Source organism: Geotrypetes seraphini, chromosome 8, assembly GCF_902459505.1.
Source record: "Geotrypetes seraphini chromosome 8, aGeoSer1.1, whole genome shotgun sequence".
Lineage (NCBI taxonomy): Eukaryota > Metazoa > Chordata > Amphibia > Gymnophiona > Dermophiidae > Geotrypetes > Geotrypetes seraphini.
The window spans coordinates 103,990,060-104,012,023 of NC_047091.1; the positions used below are offsets into that span (position 1 = coordinate 103,990,060).

The 21,964-nt window shown below is 44.7% G+C and overlaps 1 protein-coding gene across 1 annotated transcript; it reads right to left on the bottom strand.

Moving 5' to 3' along the window:
• Positions 1-21,412: 21,412 nt before the first annotated feature.
• On the bottom strand, positions 21,413-21,847 carry LOC117364764 (histone H2A.J). The gene has a single exon (XM_033954361.1). It carries the CDS (start codon positions 21,832-21,834, stop codon positions 21,442-21,444), a length of 393 nt encoding a protein of 130 aa, XP_033810252.1. The 5' UTR covers positions 21,835-21,847; the 3' UTR covers positions 21,413-21,441.
• Between the last annotated feature and the right edge of the window lie 117 nt (positions 21,848-21,964).

A 21,964-nucleotide genomic window follows, 5' to 3' on the forward strand; every position in this document is an offset into this window, starting at 1 on the left:
AAGGAAGTTGCTTCTCTTCGGCCCAAGCCGCTCCCACTATTTATAGCAGATGCTGCCCACTGATTGGCTGTCGGCTCATCCCCTGCCTGCTTCAGAGTAGACACCCTGGGCAAAGGCTCCTCTCGCCCTTGTGTTTCTTAAGCCCTCTCAATTCACTTTTTACACTCGAATAACATTCGTTTGCACAACTATTCTCGTTCCGATCAGTAAGGAAGAGTTCATAGTTTGCACTAAACTGGGCGTTTGCTTTTCATGTATGTTAATAAAGTCTAAAAGAACCCTCCCATTGCTTCTTTCCGTCTTTCCCACCTTCCCAAGAGGCAAAACTGTCTTTTATTTGTGAAAATAATATCACTGTCAGGATCTATATGGGCAGAAATTCCCTGCAACAGTTTTTAAGGAGGTGTAATACTGCTTTGGTCACAAATCAGCCTTTCCTCTTGGAAAATATTGACTCAAAACCCAGATCTAAGGGGGAAAGAAATAACACACACCATTCTGCACTGTCCTAAGAATCTGCCACAGAGCTTAGCTGGTCTTTTCTCTTATCCAATAAAAACAAAACTTTTGATTATAATTGATAGTCTCTTTAATATATTAAAGCTGAGGATACCGAAAAGGAACAAATGAGGTTTAACAAAGAAAAGTTTGGCAATCGGCTAATAATTATTATTAATCTTTATTGATTTTCAAACTTTGACAGTGCAATACAATTAATTGAACATAAAATACTGCATAAAACGCACTATTAATTACACAAGTGATACATAAAACAATCCTTTTCTCCCACCAACCTGCCAATTATTAATACAATAAAACATATTATGTGAGTACAATATTATAATTAAGTAATTTTAATCCTCAAAATAAACCTCTCTCCCCTCACCCACCCTGGATGTGTAAGGAAATCTAAGAAAAGGAGAAATACCTGACCATTATTGCGATGTAACAAATGTAGTCAATGGACTCCACACTTTATTAAATGAATTACTAAACCCCAAACATTCCGCATTCATTCTCTCATATTTCTATGTGGTACACACATTTGCCCACCAAAATGTGTAATTAAGTCTGTCATGACTCTTCCAGTTATGTGTGACCATTTGGACAGCTATTCCCATCATGATCAAGAAAACACGGCTTTCATATTTGTCCAAAGTAGGCTTAACATGCAGTAACGTACCACAAATTATGGCTTTATAAGTTAAGGGAATAGATGACTCATGAATAAGATTAATTTGTCCCCAAATTGACCTCCATAAATAACACACACCATTCTGCACTGTCCAAAGAATCTGCCACAGAGCTTAGCTGGTATATTCTCTTATGTAATAAAAACAAAAAACTTGATAGTCTCTTTAATATATTAAAGCTGAGAATGCAGAAAAGGTATGAATGAGGTTTAACAAGCCCACTGGAGATGCACCGGGGCGATGCGGAAGCGATCTCCTTGGGCCCGGAAACCACCTTGAGCCTCGACGCTGGAGTGCCTCCCCTTCCTCCCCAGAACGCCAACTCCCCGTGAGTGGAGGAACCATCGGGAGTTGTTGTGGGACTCTTTCCGAGGCTAGTGGCAACATGCAGGGGAGCTTGAAGTTGGACTCTCTGCATTTGAAGACTGTTCCTTTGTTATTTGGGGACTTACTAACACCACAATTTTTATGTGAGCAGGAGACCAGCAGCCAGGAGGGAACCCCAGTTGGTGAGGATATTGCTTCCTCTAAAAAATTATTCTTTACATTGAAGAAACCCCAAGAGGTAACCCTTGAGGCTATCTGGGATCTAGTGGTGGGTTTGGCTAAATCTATAACAGCGGAATCTGGATAGGCCCGTTTCCTATATATCTCAAACCCTTACCCCTCCCCTACATTCACCCACAAAAACTCAACACTTATTATGGTGAAAAAATAGCCGCAGCCCTGTTTATTGGTCATAACAGGTTGTTAAATAACATATCAATGTATAAACAGTATAAACATTATAACACAAAATTATTTCAAGCTACTGTAAAACAAGTTATGCCCCCGACCCCGCCATGAAGCAAGGATCTGAGGGGTGGCATGTCCCCCACATGCCCCATTAAACCCGGGTCACCTGACCCACCAGGCACGGCTCCCAGCCGGCCCACTGCTCATCCCCTGATGAGCCCAGCCAGTAGCTCGAGATACCGCCATAGGGCCTGTAAACTCTTACAGGCCCCCCCCAAATGAACAGAGCTGCGACTAAGACAGCGCCCAACGGTCACAACCCGATGAGAAATCATCCAACAGCAAATCCCAGCCCACGTCAGACAAATGTACCTGATCCCTCGCAAACAAACCCAAACAGGACACATCCACCCAGTCGTGTCGTAGTTGCACCCCCCACCCCCCTAGACTCCACCCAGCGCCCAACCTGACGGTTAACCTTGCACAAACCCCTGGTCCATCTCCGGGACTCCAGCCGGCGTGGTCGAGGAATAATGTCCGACCACAGCAGCGTCGTGCCAGGGAACCATTTCAAAACCATCCTAAGATACCCAGAATAGAGTCAATCAGGTGCTTCCCCATCTGGGAATCCACGTTGTTACCACCCAAATGCAGCAGCAGTACATCTGGACGACGAGGGTGACGACGGAAGTCAGCCTGCAACAGTAACAGCTAATGCCATCGCATGCCCCACTGACCCCACCAGGACACGCGAATGCCCAAGTGCTGCAGATCCAGGTGCTGACCCCCAGGCCGGATCGCGGTACGCTCTCTTGCCCAGTGGACGAAGGAGTGCCCGACAATCCACACCGTACGCTGTCGCCATACCGCATCTGCAAGGCAAACCCAGCAATCAAACCAGCCCAATTTTAAAACAAAACCCCGGTTAGTAAAGTGTCAGTCCTGAGCATGCATCAACCAGCTATAGCCAGACACTTCCCAAGAACCAAAGTACCCATCTGTGGAAACCAGAACTGATCAGCCCAACCTAGGTCCCTCCCCGATCCAAACCCCGTGCCATCCCGTAAGGCCGAATGTAACTCCTGTAACTTCCCGAGGACCAACGCCCCAACCGCTGAATCCCTTCACACCGCACCCCAGCCAGAAAGGCACAAGTGGCAGCCCCAATCCGAAATGAATGAGTACCAAATCGCGCTGGGTCCTCACCACATCGGCGCAAAACTAGACGCAGCACGGCTAAGAACTGATAACGTGTAAGGGGCCCGCCGTCCTCATGCAACAACAAGGCCAACCCCAACGGGGGACGAACCGCCATATAGGCACACAGAGTCGTAACCGGGCAAGTAACACAGCCCACTATCTTATGCAAAACCACTGTACGGCCCCTGCCCAGCTGGTCCGTCTCGGATCTGGCAAGATATAAACTAACGGAGCTGTCACCACACTGCACATGCCGCAATAAGAGGCCACGTGCACCCACAGAATCAGCTGGATGCACTAGTAGCTCCCCGATGCGGAAGGCTCCGAAAAACGCTAGCGAAAAAGCAGCAGTAAACAGCAGCTCCTCGTATTAGGACCGAGCCACCTCTGGCAACTCCGCGAGCAACCTCACCAACAAGTCGTGAGATATTGGCCGCTGGGCATCGGGTTGCTGCGGCGCAATCCGAGCCATAGCCACCAGAAGTCTACGCACCAGGAAACCCGAAGACGGGCAACGCCACCCCAAGGCCTTGGAGAAGAATGTAAAACCAGCTAAGTGGCCAGCCACAACTCCCCGCAACAAACCCCCCACGATGCGAATCTAGTACAAATTCCGCCAGCAGGGTCTCAGATACTGGTCCCGGGGTCCAACCCCGGGAAGACAGAAAAGCGGACAATCGACGGAATCCAGCATTGTAGCGAGTACAGGTGGTAGGAGCCACCGACTGTCTCGGCAAGTCTCAGAGCCCTTCTCAACCAGGCTCCATAAATGATCCAGCATCTGCAACCCCCGGAGCTGCGCGTCTGGAGCCAGCCGACGAAACTGCGAAAAGTTAAAGCGAGAAAGAGCATCAGCAATACAGTTGCGACTCCCTGGCACATGCCTAGGCCTAATGTAAAAATTGAGCCGCAAACAACGCAGAACGATCTCACGCATCAACTGATTAGCCTGCAAACATTTAGCGGCATGCCGATTAACGACCTCCACAACCCCCATATTATCGCACCAAAATACTACGCGCTTATTACACAGCCGAGCATGCCAAAGTTCGCAGGCGACCAGTAGCGGGAAAAGCTCCAAGAGAGTCACATTTCGCGTAACACCACTCCGCTGCCAGGCAACAGGCCACGGCGCTGCACACCAGTCCCCCTGGCAGTAAAGGCCGAAACCGAGGCCACCGGCCGCATCCGAGTAGAGTTCCAAATCCAGGTTAGACAACTCGGGCTGTTGTATCAGAATCGATCCATTAAACCACGTAAGGAACATGACCCACATCCTGAGATCCGCCCGAATACCAGCAGAAATACGCACGAAATGACGACGATCACGAACACCCGAAGTGGCAGCAGCAAGCCGTCAAGCAAAAGCCCGTCCCATAGGCAGTACCCGACAAGCGAAGTTAAGAGACCCCAGCAGCAATTGAACATCTCTGAGGGTAGCCTTACGGGACTCAGCCATCCGAGAAATCTGCAACAACAGGAGTCTCACCTTAGCCAGCGGCAACCTGGTGACCATTGCTACGGTATCGATCTCTATACCCAGAAAAGTAAGCACCGTAGTTGGACCCTCCGATTTATCCGCCGCCAAAGGAATTCTGAATTCAGCGGCCACGCGTTCAAATGATGCTTTCAAGCGGGAACACACCGCAGACCTCGCCGCTCCCACGAAGAGAAAGTCGTCCAGATAGTGCACAACCGAATCCGCCCGCGCTATGCGGACCGTAACCCAGTGCAAGAACGTACTAAACATCTCAAAGTAAGCGCAAGAAAAGGAGCCAAAAGCAGGCCATAGTCCTGAGGACGAGCCTGGCCCCAGACGCTAGCAAGCCAAAGAAACGCCTGCGTCCAGTTGACCACATTACGGGAGACCTGACCCGATTTAACATTGCCCTCCTCCTTCTTACCCTTCTTTTTACTCCTACGCGCCCTGCCCTCTAAGAGCCGAAAAACATCAATGCACGCTCGCTTCCCAATTTTATGACGCAACCCTCTAGGTACCTTCTCCCAAAGCTCGGTGAGCGCCACCAATGCCGGAGCTCCCCTATCCTGGCTCTCCTGCCCTGCCTGCTCATCCAATGCCCTCGTCCGAGATCGGGAGGAAGACGAAGAAGAAGTGGAGGTTAAAGAAGAAGAAGACAAAGAAGAGGAGGAAGCCCTAGCCCTCCGCTTGCGCTTACTCTTCCCCTTCCCCCTACCCCGTTCCCCACACTCAGCAGCCTCTATGGCCATGTTACCCATGTCCTGTGCTCCTCCAGCGACGATCGGTCCGCTCGACTCTCCAGCGGCGCCATCCGCAGCAGCCACCGTGTGTGGACCCCGCTGTCCGGACATCGCAGACGAGATTCCTCCGCCAGTAGCGCCATCTGCAGCAACCAAGCGACCAAGTCCACTCCGCCCGAACTCCGCTCACCGAACTCCTCCGGAACTCCGCACTTCCTCCGGGGAAAAGGTGGCCACGGCCTCTCGTCCCACCGAAGAACCAGCGAAGACCTGTGAAGAAAAATCCGAACAAGGACCAGACAACTGCACAGCACCAGCAGGATGAACCCCATAGGGACCCCCAGAACCCCCAGCTCCCCCGAGGGCCTACCAATCCGCAGGACCACCGCCGCGACCAGTCCCACAGCCCCACGCGGATACATGTTCAGACAGGGCAGCACCCCCCAGCAGCCAGGGCACAGGACTCCAACCCGAACCCCAGGACCCCGAAGCCCAGGGAGGCGAGAAGGGAGAATGAACAGGGGTCAGGAAGGCTCTGAGGTGTAGCAGTGACACCCACACCCAAACCTCCAACAGGAGCTCCAAGACCCCCACTCTCCACAGACCCCGAGCCGCGGTACCCGAAACTGGACAACACCCTCCACTGACCCAGAAACCGCACCCCTGCCAAGGAAATGGTCACCAGTCTGAGGGAAGACACAGTCCTGAACCACTGGTGCTGCTTGCAGCACAGCCAGCTGGCTCAATATGGCAGCACGTGGCTCAGGTCCAGCCATACCTGGCACCTCCCCCGCGGTCGGCAATGCACGCCCTGACGCTGCCACAGCAAAACCCCGGACCCAGCACCCCTACGGGCCCTCCCACCGGACCTCGCGACTTCCACGCTACCTCCTCCCGCCCCCAACGCGATCAATTCCCGGGTGACAGCACGAGAACGCCTTGGCGGCAGGGAACGCTCCCGGTCCGGCGCAGTACTCACCGGCTCCTCCTCCTCATCGAAGGAGCTACAGGCCGCGAAGGAGAACTCAGCCACACCGCCACCGGTTCCCGAACACGACTCTATACCCCTAAAGCTGCTTTGGAGGACCAGGAATGCCCTTAGTCCTCCGAAGCCCGACTTATAAACCCTCCCCCCCTCCCGACGCCCTCCGCGGCTGCAACTAACCAATGGCAGGTCTTCCAGACGGCGGGAAGACCTGCCGACCAATCTCCTGCTCCCCCCAGCGTCCCCACATCTCCGACGGGCTACCACGCGGGCCTCCCAGCTCCGCGTTAGGTACGCCCGTCGAGACGAGCTCTCGGACTGCCTATTAACCCTCAGCTCTCTCAGTTAGAGCACAAAATTAATACTCAAGAAAAGGAAATTAAGAATATTAAAGTCAACTTACAAGATTTAAAAAATTCAACTTTGTATTCTTCCAAAGAAGCGAAAGTTTCTAAACAAATTACAGAAACACTTGTGAGAGATAACATTAATCTAAGGAGAAAATTGGAGTCTTTAGAAAATTTTTTTCATAATAACAATCTTAGACATTAATTTTCCTAGAATTGTGGCAGTAACTCCTAGAGATATGTTGAAATGTTATATGATGGAGGTATTGGAAATTTCTGAAGAATTGTCGCCGCCAATTACCCAAGTGTATTATTTACCAATAAAAAGGGAAGAAAAGTTAAAGGAAGAAGATGATCAACGAGTACTTAATACTTCTACAATTTTGGAACTTTCAGACAGCGAACTTGCAAAGCTGGCAATACTTCTCACAGTAGCCTTGACACCAGACAAGAATTGGTTATTAAGACTTTTCTTTAAGAATAAACAGAAAGACTTTCTAGGGTATAAAAGACAAATGTATCCAGATCTGTCACGAGATACACAAAAATGTCAACGAGAATTTTGTTGTTAACGCCGGGAGTTATAGCTCTTGGGGGTGACCTATTTTCTTCGTCACACATTCAAAAATATGTCTTCTTTGATCCTAGTCAACTGACAACCTTGTTGTCAGCTGCTCGCCTGAAAATAGGAGTGGATACATTAAGCACTTGTAGATTTTGATTTCCTATCTCAGCCAATAACTGAAAATCTTTATTCTTATTTTTATCTCTTTGTTATTATCTCGCTGATTCTACCTCTTGGTTCTTATTGAGGACTTGAGTTAAAGTTAAGCTATATTAAATTATATCGAATTAGTGGATTAGTAGGATATAATTTATACTGTTCTTTATTTGTTGCTTAACTTTATCTTTCTGTACAAGTGATAACTTGATTGTAATTTAAAATTGATAAATAAATAAATTAAAAAGAAAAGAAAGAGGTTTAACAAAGAACAGTTTGGTAATCGGCTAATTAGGAGTTTGATACTAAGATACTTGCCTGTTTTGTATTGGAGAGTCCCTGAGCAGTGGTGTGGTGAGGGCGGGGAGCGTTTTGCACTGGTGCTGTCTTATTGAGAGCGCAGGCACCCGCCCTTCCTGGACTCATGCCTAGGAAGTGATGTCAGAGAAAGAGTTGACGTTGGCACGACAGTAGCTTGGAGGTTGTTGCTCTGTTAGGAATGTTAGAGGTACAGAGGAAGGGAAGCGGCAGAAGGGGGTGAGGAAGGAGCATGTGGAGGTGGGGGAGGGGCATCACCCCCGAGCGTCTCTCACCTTCGCTACGCCACTGTCCCTGAGTTTATTCTTCTAAATGCTGGGTTTGCGGCTATAACGGTACTTCTTTTCTTTTTCCTTAAAGTATCAAAGGTCAAGAAAGGGGGAAAAGAGGGGTCGTGGCTTGATGGGAAATAATGTCTGAGTTAAAGTTCTTTTTTTTTTTTGAGGGGGGGGCTAAATTATTTAGAGGCATGTTTACTAAGCTGTATTAAGCATTAATAAGCTTGCGTACAGAAGGATAAAAACCACTAAAATAAGGCAAGCTCAGACAACCCACGGTACTTTTATATTTGGCATGGCCCATCCAAATGCTAAAGAATAGAAAATTGCTTTGACGTTAGGAGAGTGTATTAGGTATACCCAGTTCTTTAAAAAAAAAATAAAAAAAAAATTGACAGTGTTTATTGGAAAAACGAAACACAGCCAATGTGACAGCAAGAAACATAGGAGTACAGTAGTTCTTCAGTACTCCTGGCATAGAACAAGCAATAAGTCAGTGGTATCAAACTCAAACCCTTAGTGAGGCCACATTTTTAATTTGTAGGTACTTGGAGGGCCGCAGAAAAAATAGTTAATGTCTTATTAAAGAAATTACAACTTTGCATGAGGTAAAACTCTTTATAGTTTATAAATCTTTCCTTTAAAAGTTTTACCTTATGCAAAATTGTCATTAACTATTTTTTCTGCGACCCTCCAAGTACCCTATTTTTTCTGCAGCCCTCACATTTAAAGCTTAATATCTTTCCTTTCTCAAAACTGACACATTTCAATCACTATATTGAAAATAAAATTATTTTCCCTACCTTTGTTGTCTGGTGACTTTATTTTTCTGTGCATTTAACTATGTTTACAGGGTCTTCTTGTCCTTTGACTGGCCGGAACTTCCTCCCGACGTTAGAATTGACGCCGGGTGGAGAGAATTAGTTGGCTCCGAGCTGGGGAAGATATGCAGAGAGAGCTAAGACCTCGGGTGATGGTCTGTTTCCCGATTGCGGTGGCTTGGGGGAGGGCAGTGGGAAGGGATGTAGATTGGGGACCCCTGCTTTAGGCGAGGACAGAACGCGGGCCGCAAAGTAGTCCCTGGGGGGCCGCATCCAGCCCGCAGGCCAAATGTTTCAGACCGTTGCAATAAGTGATCCCCACCTCCCCCAAACCTCAAACATTAAACTGCATGAAGTTCTCCATGGACAAGCAGTCTAAGTCAACCATACTTTGGTGATGCCATCTACCTTTCCCAATTTGGAATTGCTCTCCCAGAGCTTAGGTGAGGCATTTGGGGCACTCATCTGAGCATGTGCACGTAGCCCTATATATACCTTTGCTGGCCCTCACTAATCCAGTTTACCCAACATCTGGATCAAAAACACTATCCACTTTAAAAAAAAAAAAAGGGAAAACCAAATAAAAAAGAAGAATAGCTGAAAGAATGAAAAAACCACAGCAAAAACGAACTTTATGTGCTCTGAATGCAAAAGGAAAATGAGCTCCATGGACCCCCACGAGGTGTGTGTCCGATGCCTGCAGGGCCGGATTAATGAATAGGCCCAGAAGGCACGTGCCAGGGCCCAAAATGGTCAGGGGGGCCCGCTGAAGGTGAACACTGAAAATTATTTTTTTTAAACAGCGACGGCCCCCTCCCCCATCGATTGGCAACACCAGGGACCCCCTTGATTGGCATCACTGGACACCTCTCAATCGGCAACACCGGGCCCCCCTCCACTGAAAGAAACAGGACCTGCAACTGCTCTCTTTCTCTCCCACCGCTGCCGAATCCTGTATTGTAAACAAATTTAACACATGCCGCGGGGCTCTAACAGTGCGCATGACTCTGCCGGATTCCCTCCTCCTCCTCTATAAATGAAATGGGAAGTTACGACATAAGGGGGAGGAAGGAGAAGGGAAGCCATCAGCGGCACGCGCACTGTTTGAGCTCAGCGGCATGTGTTAAATTTGTTTACAATATAGGCTTCTGGAGAGAGAGAGAACATTCGCAGGCCCTGTTTCTTTCAGTGGGAGAGGGGGCCCGGTGTTGCTGATCGAGGGGGGGGCCTGATCAAGGGGGGAAGCCATCAGTGGCACGCGCACTGTTTGAGCCCTGTGGCGTGTGTTAAATTTGTTTACAGGCTTCGGCAGCGGTCCAGCGGCAGGGGAGATAGCACAGGTCAGTAAATGAGTTGAAGTCGGCAGGCCTGGGGAGGGGAAGATGCTAAATGGAAGGGCAGTCAGGAAGAACAACAAATGCGGTTTATTGGATCAGGGCATGAGAGGGAGGGAAAGAAGGGGAAATGTTAGACAAGGTCAGGTGGGGGGCTAGATCATAGGGTGACAGGAGGAGAGAACAGCAGGAAAGAAAGCGGAAGCAATCTTGGACCCTGAGGAAGAGGGAAAAGAGAGATGGTAAGATGATTGATTATGAGGGGAGGGAGGAGAGAAGGGATAGAAGATAGTGAAGGAAAAAGGACAGGGATATGTCAGGCCATCAGAGATGGAGAGGAGATTTTGGGCTACAAGAATGGAGAGAGGTGATATGCTGTAAATTGTGGAAATCATGGGAAAGACCAATGGACAGGTGTGGCAGGGAGATGAATTAGAGAAAGATAGCCTCTAGACCCTCACCTCCTCACGGACGGAGGCAGAAAATAGAGAAGGAAGACCAGAGAAGAAAAGGGAAGAGAGGAGAGTTGCTAGGAAATGGGAAAGGAGACAGAGTTATCAGATTTGAGTGGAAGAAATGAGAAGAGAGAGATGCTAAAAACCACAGGGGGGAGAGAAGAAGAGAGAGACCATGAGGGGAACAAAGGGAAGATGATGGATGTCAGACCAAGGGGGGGGGGAGCAGGAGGAGAGATGGCAGATGGAAGAAGATGTTTTCTGGAAGGGGCAGATACTGGATGGAAGGAAGAGAATGACAAGAAAATGAGGAAAACAGAAATCACATGAGAAAGGCAGAAAATAAAATTCTATATATTTTATTTTTTTTGCGTCAGGATAATGTAGTATTAGAGCTGTGTTGATAAGTGTTTAGAAATAGAAATGGTGATCCTTTTATTGGACTAATTTGAATATGTTTGACTAACTTTCAGAGACCAAATTCTCCTTCTTCAGATCAGGACAGAATACTGTAACAGCAGTATACTTTACTGACCTAAGGAAAGAGGGTTTGACCTCTGAAAGCTAACTAAAAAAATGTATTAGTCCAATAAAAAGGTACCTTATTTTCCATTTTTTGTTTTATTTGTATTTGTTAATTTGTAAAGTGACTTGTTATTTCTCTTTTTTTCAAATTTACATCCTATCTTTATATTTTGTTCAGTATTGGGGGATATGCATCACTGTTTCTTCACCCCTAAACTGTATCGTTCCTTCGATTTGTAACACAAGCCAGCATGCTGAATGCTCTGCACTGCTCCGATGGGCACAGAATTCCTATGATCATCAGAACAGCTGAAGACCCTAGACCTTCACAGACTGACCACTCAACTCTCTTTATGCTGATACAAATAATATGAGTTTTAGTAATCAAATAGTAATAGCTTACAGGAACAAATCACACAGCATACAGAGTGATAGAGCATACACCAGGCTGGCCAGGCTGATGGAGAACTTCCAAAGAGTTCTGACTCCTTGGTTCAAGCTTTCTTTTATATGATTCTGACAGCTCTGGCACATGTTGGTGCAGGTTACATTTCATACTTTCATTGGTTAATCATATTCATTATCTCATATATTAAGCTATGGATTGGTTAATATAATTGAGTGATTCTGTGTCAAGCCTTTTTTCATTTGCTTCTCCCTCACCTCCCCGTAAATGTTCTTTAAATTTACCAAGTTCCTCTTTAGAGCACCTGGGCCTAACGGTTTTCTGGCTCTGTGGTTAGCCTTCTTGTACACTTCTGTCCGTGGTTCGTCTTTCTTCTGGTGAAACTTTTATAAAGTTATCATGCTGCTTATATTTTTCATCAGAATTGTTTTTTCTCTCTAACTATGCCCTCTGCTTCTCAGAAAAAATGCAGAAATGCCTTTCAAGTTGACAGTGTCTTTCAGAGTTGACAGTTTCTACTCAGAGAGCCTATTTTGCTTTTTGAACAACCATTTTAGGTCTTGGCCTTGCTTTGGTCTGCTACTGCTGTAACAGGGAAATTCTTGGGGGTCTTCACCTGAGCTTACAGGAATTTTTTTCCTCCCCTTCCTCACAGCGCAGAACATTCAGCCCACTAGCCAGTGCTAAAAATCTCTTCCGTACTTTTGAAAAAAAAAGGGGGGGTTAGTTTGTGATTACTTATTCCATACTGGGTGAGGGTGGTTCTATGTCCTGTATGTATGAAAGACATGGTTTTCTGTTAGCATTGACTAGCCTTGTTTGTCGAAATGCATCAGGCATGGTTACTGGGAGCACCTTGAATAAACCTGATTTGAATCTCCTTATTGTCTGCCGATCTTCTTTTGTTCCACGTTGGATTCTTTGGTGAACCACTTGCCTTGTTGTTTTGTTACAAATTAACATACATACATATGGGTTAAAGTTGGATGACATTAAGTGAGGCATTTGAGAGGAGTTGCAAACTTGGTTATTAATATAAACTTATCCATTTGAACACTTTTATATACATATGGAAAGGGTTCAGAGTTAAAGTCCTGGACAAGTAGGTGGGAAGGGGGGGATTTGATCAGAGATGTTTGGGGTTTGCATAGAACTAAAACTGTACACTGGCACTGGTATGGTAATCTTTGTTTGTTTTGAATTTTATAATAATAGAAAACAAGAAATACAAGTGGAAATAAAGAAATAAATAAGAAAACAGGTAAATAAAATGGGTGTGACATGGGCGGGCAGGGCTAGGGGTTTCAGTGCACTTGTGTTCCTAGGGGCCCTCAATGATTAATCCTGCCCTTGCTGACTGGGGAAGGCTCACCTCATGGCTGCCTGCCCCCAGTGTCTAAAAATGTCCCCAAGGGCCCGCAGAAATCGCTTGCATACGCTGAAGAACCCGGGGGAAGACCAGCACAAAAAAGAAGCAGCAACCGGCAAAACACCAGTAGCACATGACGCTGGTATTAACGTCCCCGGGACTCCAAACCACAGCCACGGCAACCTCAGTTTACCTGCTGCCTCAGGAAGCCCAGAAAAAGCAGAGCAGACTGCTGCTAAAACTGTCCAGCATCATGCAGGCTTCCCCATCGGCCGCTCAGAAGACCAGGCCGACTGCGGGAGAGCACACCGGGAGGGCAACGGCTGAGGGTCTCATATCCCCTCCACCAGCCATCTTAACAGCGCCGACTCCGGACTGCGGCAATCCAGCATGGCGCCATGCTCCTTGCAGTCCAAAGACAACGGCTGCCTCGACTTCATCTCCGGATGATGTCAGTGTGCTGGGATCCACCCCCTTAAAGGCACAGCTGCAGCAAAAGGCAATCCAGCCTACAGACAGTGCCTTTTCAAGCATGGCCTCAGACTCCACCCACTTAAAGGGCCAGGACATCACAAACAACATGGATCATCACAACCGGATCAGCAAGGAGGGGAAAAGAAGGAAGCGATATCGAGCAACTTCTTCCTCCTCCTCTGCCTGTTCAGCCTTACAGAGATGGCAAAGACACAGCCACGGGACCAGAAGCAGGGGTAGATCTCGCCAACTGGAGGATCACCCGCACACAACCGCCAAAGCTTCCAATATTCAGCTGCACCAACCAGCCGCCACCACTGACCACCAACAAATGCTCGACCTCTCACAGCAGCTGGCACAACAAAGGACGCAGAGTGAAAGTCCAGCGCTAAAGCACTAAAGCAAATCCATCTAATTCCCAGAGTCTCTCAAAGTAATCCACACCATTTCTCCCCCCTCAAAACATACCCCAACACCTAAAAAAGAAAAAACATACTTGCAAATCACAAACCCCCTCGCCGGCACCGCTCTCCCTCATTCCCAACAAAAATTGAATAATGCAATCCTCTGTGCCAGAAGTAGGAACCACAATGTGAGGGGTAACAGTACACCCAAAAGATCAGCTTTTTGTCATCCATTGTGGGGGCTGCTCCCAATTCTAGCTACCAGACAGATTTAATAGGACATCATGCCGCCCAGTGTTACAAATTAATTTTTGAATACGAAGCCAAAAAATAGTCTTAGAGACATTTGGAGCATCAAGATAAAACAGAATATTTCTTTATATCATTGGCCATGAATTTGGATTTGGAGGTTGAAATGTACAGGGTCAGCATCTACGAGACAAACTTGGTTATTTTTATTACATAGGATTGCTTGGACCCCAGTTCGTTTACAAAAACTAGAAAGTTCTAAGTCTAGTAGATGCTGGCATTGTCATAGTGATATAGGGACTTTGGATCATCTGTTATATTGTCCTTTGATACTTGGGGACAAATCAATCATATTCTTGAATCACAAATTCCTTTAACCTATGAAGCCATACACTTTTACACATTAAGCCTTCTTTGGATAAATATAAAAGCCATCTTTTTTTGATCATGACAGGAATGGTTACACATAATTGGAAGAGCTACGACAGACTGAATTACACATTTTGGTGGGCAAATGTTTGTACCACTTATACATTACATTACATTAGGGATTTCTATTCCGCCATTACCTTGCGGTTCAATGCAGAGTACAAATGGTTTGTACGGAGACTAGAAGTATTTAGGGAATAGTTTGTACATTTCTTAGAGTTGTTGAGGATTACATCTGAGTTGACATATTAGAAGTTCATATGTAGTCGTTGCAGTTGATGCAGGTGTTAGTTCGGTTATATATGTTTTATGAATAGAAGGGTTTTTATTTCTTTTTTGAAGGTTTTGTAGTCTGTGGTTGTGGTCAATGGGTTGTAGTTTTGTAGTGTTGGTCGAATTTTGCAGCTTGAGTGGCTAGGAGGTTGTCGTACAGTTTTTTCTTTTGACGTTTTTGGTTGGAGGGTGTGTGAATGGTTTGTGGGTTCTCCTATGTCTGGTTGAGGTGGTTTGAACTTGTCGATTGTTCCAATAAGCTGGGCTGTCTCCGTTTATTGCTTTAAATAATAGGCAATATGAGTCGAGGTATGCCTCTGTGATGTGGTCATATTTCTTCAGTGAGTAGGCCAGTCTTAGGGCTGTGTTTTGTATTGTTTGTAATTGTTTTATCATGGTTGCTGTGCATGGGAGATATAATATGTTGCAGTAGTCTATTAGAACTAGGATTAGGGCAAGAGTTCGAATTGTTTTCTGTCAAATAATTTTCTGATTTGCCTCAGTTTTCTCATGACTGCGAATGATTTTTTTTATTGTATTGTTGATTTGTGGCTGCATTGTACAGCCTTTGTCTATTAGCACTCCCAGGAGTTTTAAAGTGGGTTGGATGTAGTATGTTGTAGAGTTTATGATAAGGCTTGTTACGGTTGGGGTTTTGTTATTTTCAATAGGATGAAGTTTGTTTTGTTTGGATTTAGTTTTAGTTTGTGGGCTTTCATCCAAGTTGCTATTGTTTCAAGTGTTCTGTGTATTTTGTCTGTCATGCATGGTGCTAGTTGGTCGAACGGAAGGAGAATGGTGATGTCATCTGCATAGCTGTAGGAAGTTAGACCTTGTTTGTCTAGGTAGGAGCTGAGGGAGGCAATGCATAAGTTGAAGAGTTTGGGAGAAAGAGGTGATCTTTGGGATACTCCGCAGGTGTTAGACCATGGCTCAGATTTTTCTTTGTTTGTTTTAACTCTGTATGTTCTGGATTGTAGGAATCCTTTAAACCATGATTGTACCTTACCACTGATTCCTATTGAATCCAGTATCTGTAGAAGAATGTTATGGTGTACCAGGTCAAAGGCTGCAGAGAGATCGAGTTGGATAATTAGCATTTTTTTCCCTGTGCTGAGGTGTTGTCTGGCAGTGTCCATGAGTGAGCCAAGTAGGGTCTCAGTGCTTGGTTGGTTTTGAAGCCTGATTGAGTTTGGTGGAGTAGGTTGTGGTTCTCTAAGTATGAGTTTAGGACTTTGGCTATGAGGCCTTCCATTAGCTTGACATAGAGTGGTATTGAGGCTATTGGTCTGTAGTTGGATGGTTGGTCAGTTTCTCCTTTGGGGTCTTTCAGGATTGGAGTGATGATGATTTCGCTGAGATCTTGTGGGAAAAGGCCATCAGTTAGTAGGGTTTGTATCCATTGCAAGAGTAGGGTGCGAAATAGTGTACTGGAGGCTTTCAATAGATATGGTGGGCAGTGGTTGAGGTCGCAAGTTACGTGGCTATATTTATTGTAGAGTTTGTTGAAGTCTGACATCACAGAAGCACAGAATCTACACATTCCGAGGGTATCCAAAGGAAAGCGAAAAAAGAACAAAAGTGAACCAGCTTGGTTATCCAAGGAGGTGAAAGAGGCAGTGAGGGAAAAGCGAAACTCGTTCAAAAAATGGAAGAGGGAAAAAACAACGGAGGCCTGGAACTGTCACAAAATCGACCATAAAAAGTGTCACAGAGTGTTAAGAAACGCCAAAAAAGTCTATGAAGAAAAGATAGCACAAGAAACCAAAAACTTCAAGCCCTTTTTTAGATATGTAAAAGGAAAGCAACCAGCAAGAGAGACAGTGGGGCCTCTAGAATACCAAGGAATGAAGGGGGCAATTAAAGAGGACAAACAGGTTGCTGATAGGTTAAATTCATTCTTTGCCTCGGTCTTCACAAATGAGGACATTGCATCAGTGCCAGACATAGGGAGGATATTAACCGGTGGCATAGAGGACAACCTCTCAACAGTAAATGTGACGCTGGACACAAACTAAAAAACGACAAATCCCCTGGACCAGATGGAATTCACCCGAGAGTATTAAAGGAACTTAAGGTGGAAATTGGTGAACTATTACAAGCTGTAGCTAACATGTCAATTAGAACAGGGCAAATACCAGAAGACTGGAGGACAGCAAATGTCATCCCGATTTTCAAAAAAGGATCAAGAGGTGATCCAGGAAACTACCGACCTGTGAGCCTCACATCGGTTCCTGGGAAGATAATTGAAACACTTATTAAAGATAGCATTGTGCAACACTTGGAGGATCACAAACTAATAAGGGCTAGTCAACACGGATTCAGGAAAGGGAAGTCTTGTTTGACAAATTTACTACAATTCTTTGGGATAGTGAACAAACATATGGATACTGGTGATCCAGTAGACATACTTTACTTGGACTTCCAGAAGGCATTTGACAAGGTCCCACATGCAAGGCTTATGAAGAAATTACTAAGCCACGGAATAGGAGGGGAAGTGCATAGATGGATCAGTAAATGGCTAGAGAACAGAAAGCAGAGGGTTAGCATAAAAGGGAAATTCTTGGACTGGGTGAATGTGACTAGCGGAGTGCCCCAGGGCTCGGTTCTTGGGCCTATTTTGTTCAATATTTTTATAAACGATCTTGAGGAGGAAACAACTTGCAATATAATAAAGTTTGCCGATGATACAAAATTAAGTCGGTCGGTTGGCTCTCAAAGGGACTGGGAGGAGCTTCAGAAGGATCTGAGACAGCTGGAAACATGGGCGACAAAGTGGCAGATGAATTTTAACATAAATAAATGCAAGGTGATGCATCTAGGAAAAAAAAATAAAGAACAAGAGTATAGAAAGTTTGAAGTAACATTAGCAAAATGCGAACAGGAAAGGGATTTGGGGATACTGATTAACAGAAACCTGAAGCCATCGGCGCAATGTGCGGCGGCGGCGAAGAGAGCAAACAGGATGTTGGGCATGATTAAGAACGGGATCACGAGTAGATCGGAAGAAGTCATAATGCCACTTTACAGAGCAATGGTCAGACCACACTTGGAATACTGTGTCCAACACTGGTCTCCTTACCTCAAGAAGGATATAACTATGTTGGAGAAGGCGAGCCACGAAACTAGTCAAAGGAATGGAAAATTTGAGCTATGAGAAACGCCTCAGGAAACTGGGACTGTTCACACTCGAGAGGAGAAGACTGAGAGGAAATTTGATAGAGACTTTTAAAATACTAAAAGGATTGGATGAAATAGACCAAGAACCAGCATTACTAACATTTTCAGATGTAACACGGACAAGAGGTCACAGCCTGAAACTGGGTGGCAGCAGGTTCAGGACGAATGCCAGGAAGTTCTGTTTCTCACAACGAGTGGTGGGCGCCTGGAATGCTCTACCAGAAGATGTTGTGGCGGAGACAACTCTTCGGGGTTTCAAGCACAAGTTGGATATACACCTTCTTGCAAATCATACTGAGGGATATGGTAATTTCAGGTTTTCATAATAGAGAACCTAAATGGGCCGCCGCGTGAGCGGAGCGCCGGACTTGATGGACCTCGGTCTGATCCGGTGAAGGCATTTCTTATGTTCTTATGTATTGGTGAGAAGTGGGACCATGTTCTGTCTGTTGCAAGTATGAGAGAATAAATGTGGAATGTTTAGGGTTTAGTAATACTTTTAATAGGGTGTGGAGCCCATTGACTGCATTTGTTGCATTTAATAATTGTCATGTATCTCTCTTTTTATCAAATTTCCTTACACATCCAGGGGGATGGGAAGGAAATGTACTTTGATTATTAAAATTACTTAATTATAATATTGTAATAACATAATATGCCTTCTTGAATTAATAATTGGGAGGAGGGGGAGAAAATGATTGTTTTATGTATTAATTGTGTCTCCGTTTATTGCTTTAAATAATAGGCGTTTTATGCAGTGTTTGTGTTCAAGTAATTGTATTGCACTGTCAAAGATTGAAAATCAATAAAGATTTTAAAAAAAGCTAAAATGCATCCCAATAATAAAAGACATTCTTCTAAAAACACTAGGCTTGCCTTGCATATGTTGAATTTATCAAAAGCCTTAAATGATCCAGCTTTTTCTGTATCCCTTGATGCAGAGAAGGCCTTTGATCGTGTTGAATGGACCTTCTTGTATCAAGCATTGGAATGGTTTGGTACAAATGATTCAAACATTGTATAGCTCCCCTGTTGCTAAATTGTATATTAATAATAATTTCTCAGATGGCTTTAGGTTGCAGAGGGGGGTTAGACAAGGCTGTCCTTTATCTTGATATTGTATTGGAACCCCTGTTACAAGCTACTCAGCAAGCAGATGAGATTCAGGATATTCCTCGTAGAGATCAGGAATATAAGGTCTCGGCTTACGCAGATGATATATTGATCTATTTGAGAAATCCTGAGACAATCATTCCTTGCGTACTTGAAATGATTGAGAAATTTGGAAAATTTTCAGGTTACAAGATAAATTGGAGTAAAACAGAAATTCTTCCACTCAATGTCCATTGTACAAAAGGTTTATTTGATTCATTTCCCTTTCTATGGAGGGAAGATGGAATAAAATATTTAGGCATTTGGATTAAAAATACAATGGAAGAAACAATAAAAATAAATGAAAAATCGTTATTACAGAAGGTCACAGAAATGTGTGAGCAATGGAATCTTTAACATCTTTCAAGATGGGGGAGAGTCCAAACTATTAAGATGATGATCTTGCCTGTGGTTTGTTATCAGATGGGTATGTTGCCGGTTTATTTTCAAGGGTCCTTTTATAAAAAATTAAATAGTATTCGCATAAAATTTATTACGCTGGGTAAAACAACCAAAGTAGCCTTGGTATCTTTTTATAAGGCCAATTTCAGAGGGAGGGGTAAATACTCCCAATTTTTATTGGTATTATCAAGCCTATATTTTGCGCCAGGGTATGTTTTGGGTCCTCCCAGAGCTCATGGAAAAACTCCAAGATTTGTTGTGGCTTGAATGGCAACTCATGTCTCCTTTGCGCCTTTGTCATGTGCTCAGTATCAAAATGCCTAGTTATCTCAAATGGTAAAATGCTTGAATTTTCACAGTTGCAACATAAATATGGTCTTAATAAATCAGAATGTTTTAGATGGTTGCAATTGAAGCAAGCCATTCAGGCGGGGTTCCCTGAATGGAAAAACCTTAGTAATCATTTTAGTATGGAGTTCTTATGCTTTCAGGCGGACTTCTTGGGTCACCATGCCGCCCAGTGGTATAAATTACTGATTAGATTTATTAAAAAGAAACTAAACACTGGTCTGAGAGACATTTGGAGTATTGAGATCAAGCACCAAATTACTGCGTCTCAATGGCCACGAATTTGGACTTGGAGGATGAGATGTACAGTGTCGGAATCTATGTCACAAATTTGTTTTTTTCTGTTACATAGAGCATTATGGACCCTTGTTCGATTACAAAAACTGGATGGCTCTAAGTCTAATAAATGTTGGCACTGTCATCTCGAAGCAGGGACTTCTAATCATTTATTATTCTATTCTTCATTGATTATGAATTTCTGAAAATCAATTTGGGACCAAATTAATTGTTTATTAGATAACCCAGTGCTATTATCATATGATACTGTGCTATTTGGAATGGCAATGAGAGCAAAAAGTCAGATTTCTACAAATAATAACAAATTATTACTTATAATGACTGGGGTTGCCATTCATAAAATTACATATAATTGGAAAAATTGGAGTAGATTAAATTACAATTTCTGGTGGAATTCCTTATGTCATCTTTATAAAATGGAAAAATTTATTGCAATACAGCACGGTTTTTTCAGGAAATTTCAGGATGTGTGGGAGCCATTTACAAAGTATTGTACCGATTAGATGACATTTTATTTTATTTTTTTCCCCTTAAAATTTACAAGTTTGATTGTGAGGGGTGGAGGGTAAATTTATTGTTACATATTGTATAAGGTATTGATTATATGATAAGAAAGGGTGGGAAGGGTGGGAGATAAGAGCATATTATTTGTACCATTGATGATTATTAAGTGTTATATTTATTGTTAATTTGTTTGGATATATTGTTACACTTATTGTAAATTTGAAAATTAATAAAGAATAATAAAAAAATGAATAAAGAGTTATATAAAAAATAAATAAATAAACGATCAGTGCCTTAAAAAAGTTAACAGAGGTCTTTAAAGGGGAGAGTGCAGGCCTTAGCTCTAGGTGGCAAGGTTTGAAAAGCCCGCCCTGTGTAGCGATTGGTCAGACAGAAGAGAAGCAATTACAAATCGTTCTTGCTAAGGTGGTGTTCGTGGGAGGGGAAGTTTTTTCCCTAACCCTGTTTTCCCTAGACGGTTCAAAGCTGTCACCTACCTAATTTTACTTTCTGTTCTAAAAACCAGTTGATATTCCAATCCTTCTGGCTATGTCATGTCTTTTTCTCGCCTTTCTTTCTAATACTAAAAGGTAAGCTTGAGAGGTGTGCCAAAATACTGTAGCGGTGACCAAAGAGCAAACACGGCTAGCTCAGTTAGCACACACACTTCCATATAGTACATTTAAGTCTTGCCGAGTTTCCAACTAAACTTTGCAAAAGAAAAACGGATTCATACAGCAAACTAGCTCTTTATAAGACGAGAGTAGGTGGCTCTAAAAGAGCCTTTGGGTTTCTTGCTGACGTCCTCTCACCGGGACAGCTTTACTTGCTCTTGGCCGCTTTGTGGCTTTCGGTTTTCTTGGGCAGTAGCACAGCCTGGATGTTGGGCAGGACGCCGCCCTGTGCGATGGTGACCTTCCCTAGCAGCTTATTCAATTCTTCATCGTTGCGGATGGCCAGCTGCAAATGCCTGGGGATGATGCGAGTCTTCTTGTTATCGCGCGCGGCATTGCCTGCCAGCTCTAAAATCTCAGCGGTCAGATACTCCAGCACCGCTGCCAGATAGACCGGAGCGCCGGCACCCACACGCTCTGCATAGTTGCCTTTCCTCAGCAGCCTGTGCACGCGCCCTACGGGGAACTGCAGCCCTGCCCGGGACGAGCGAGTCTTGGCCTTAGCCCGAACCTTTCCACCCTGCTTACCACGCCCGGACATCTTGTTACAAACCCCCTTCTAAAGATAAAAAGAATCAAAAACGTCTCAGTTCTGGAGCTTTTATACGTTCTTCAAGCTTCGCTATCTCGTTTTTGATTGGTTGGACGAGTTCAGCTCCGCCTATGAGGCT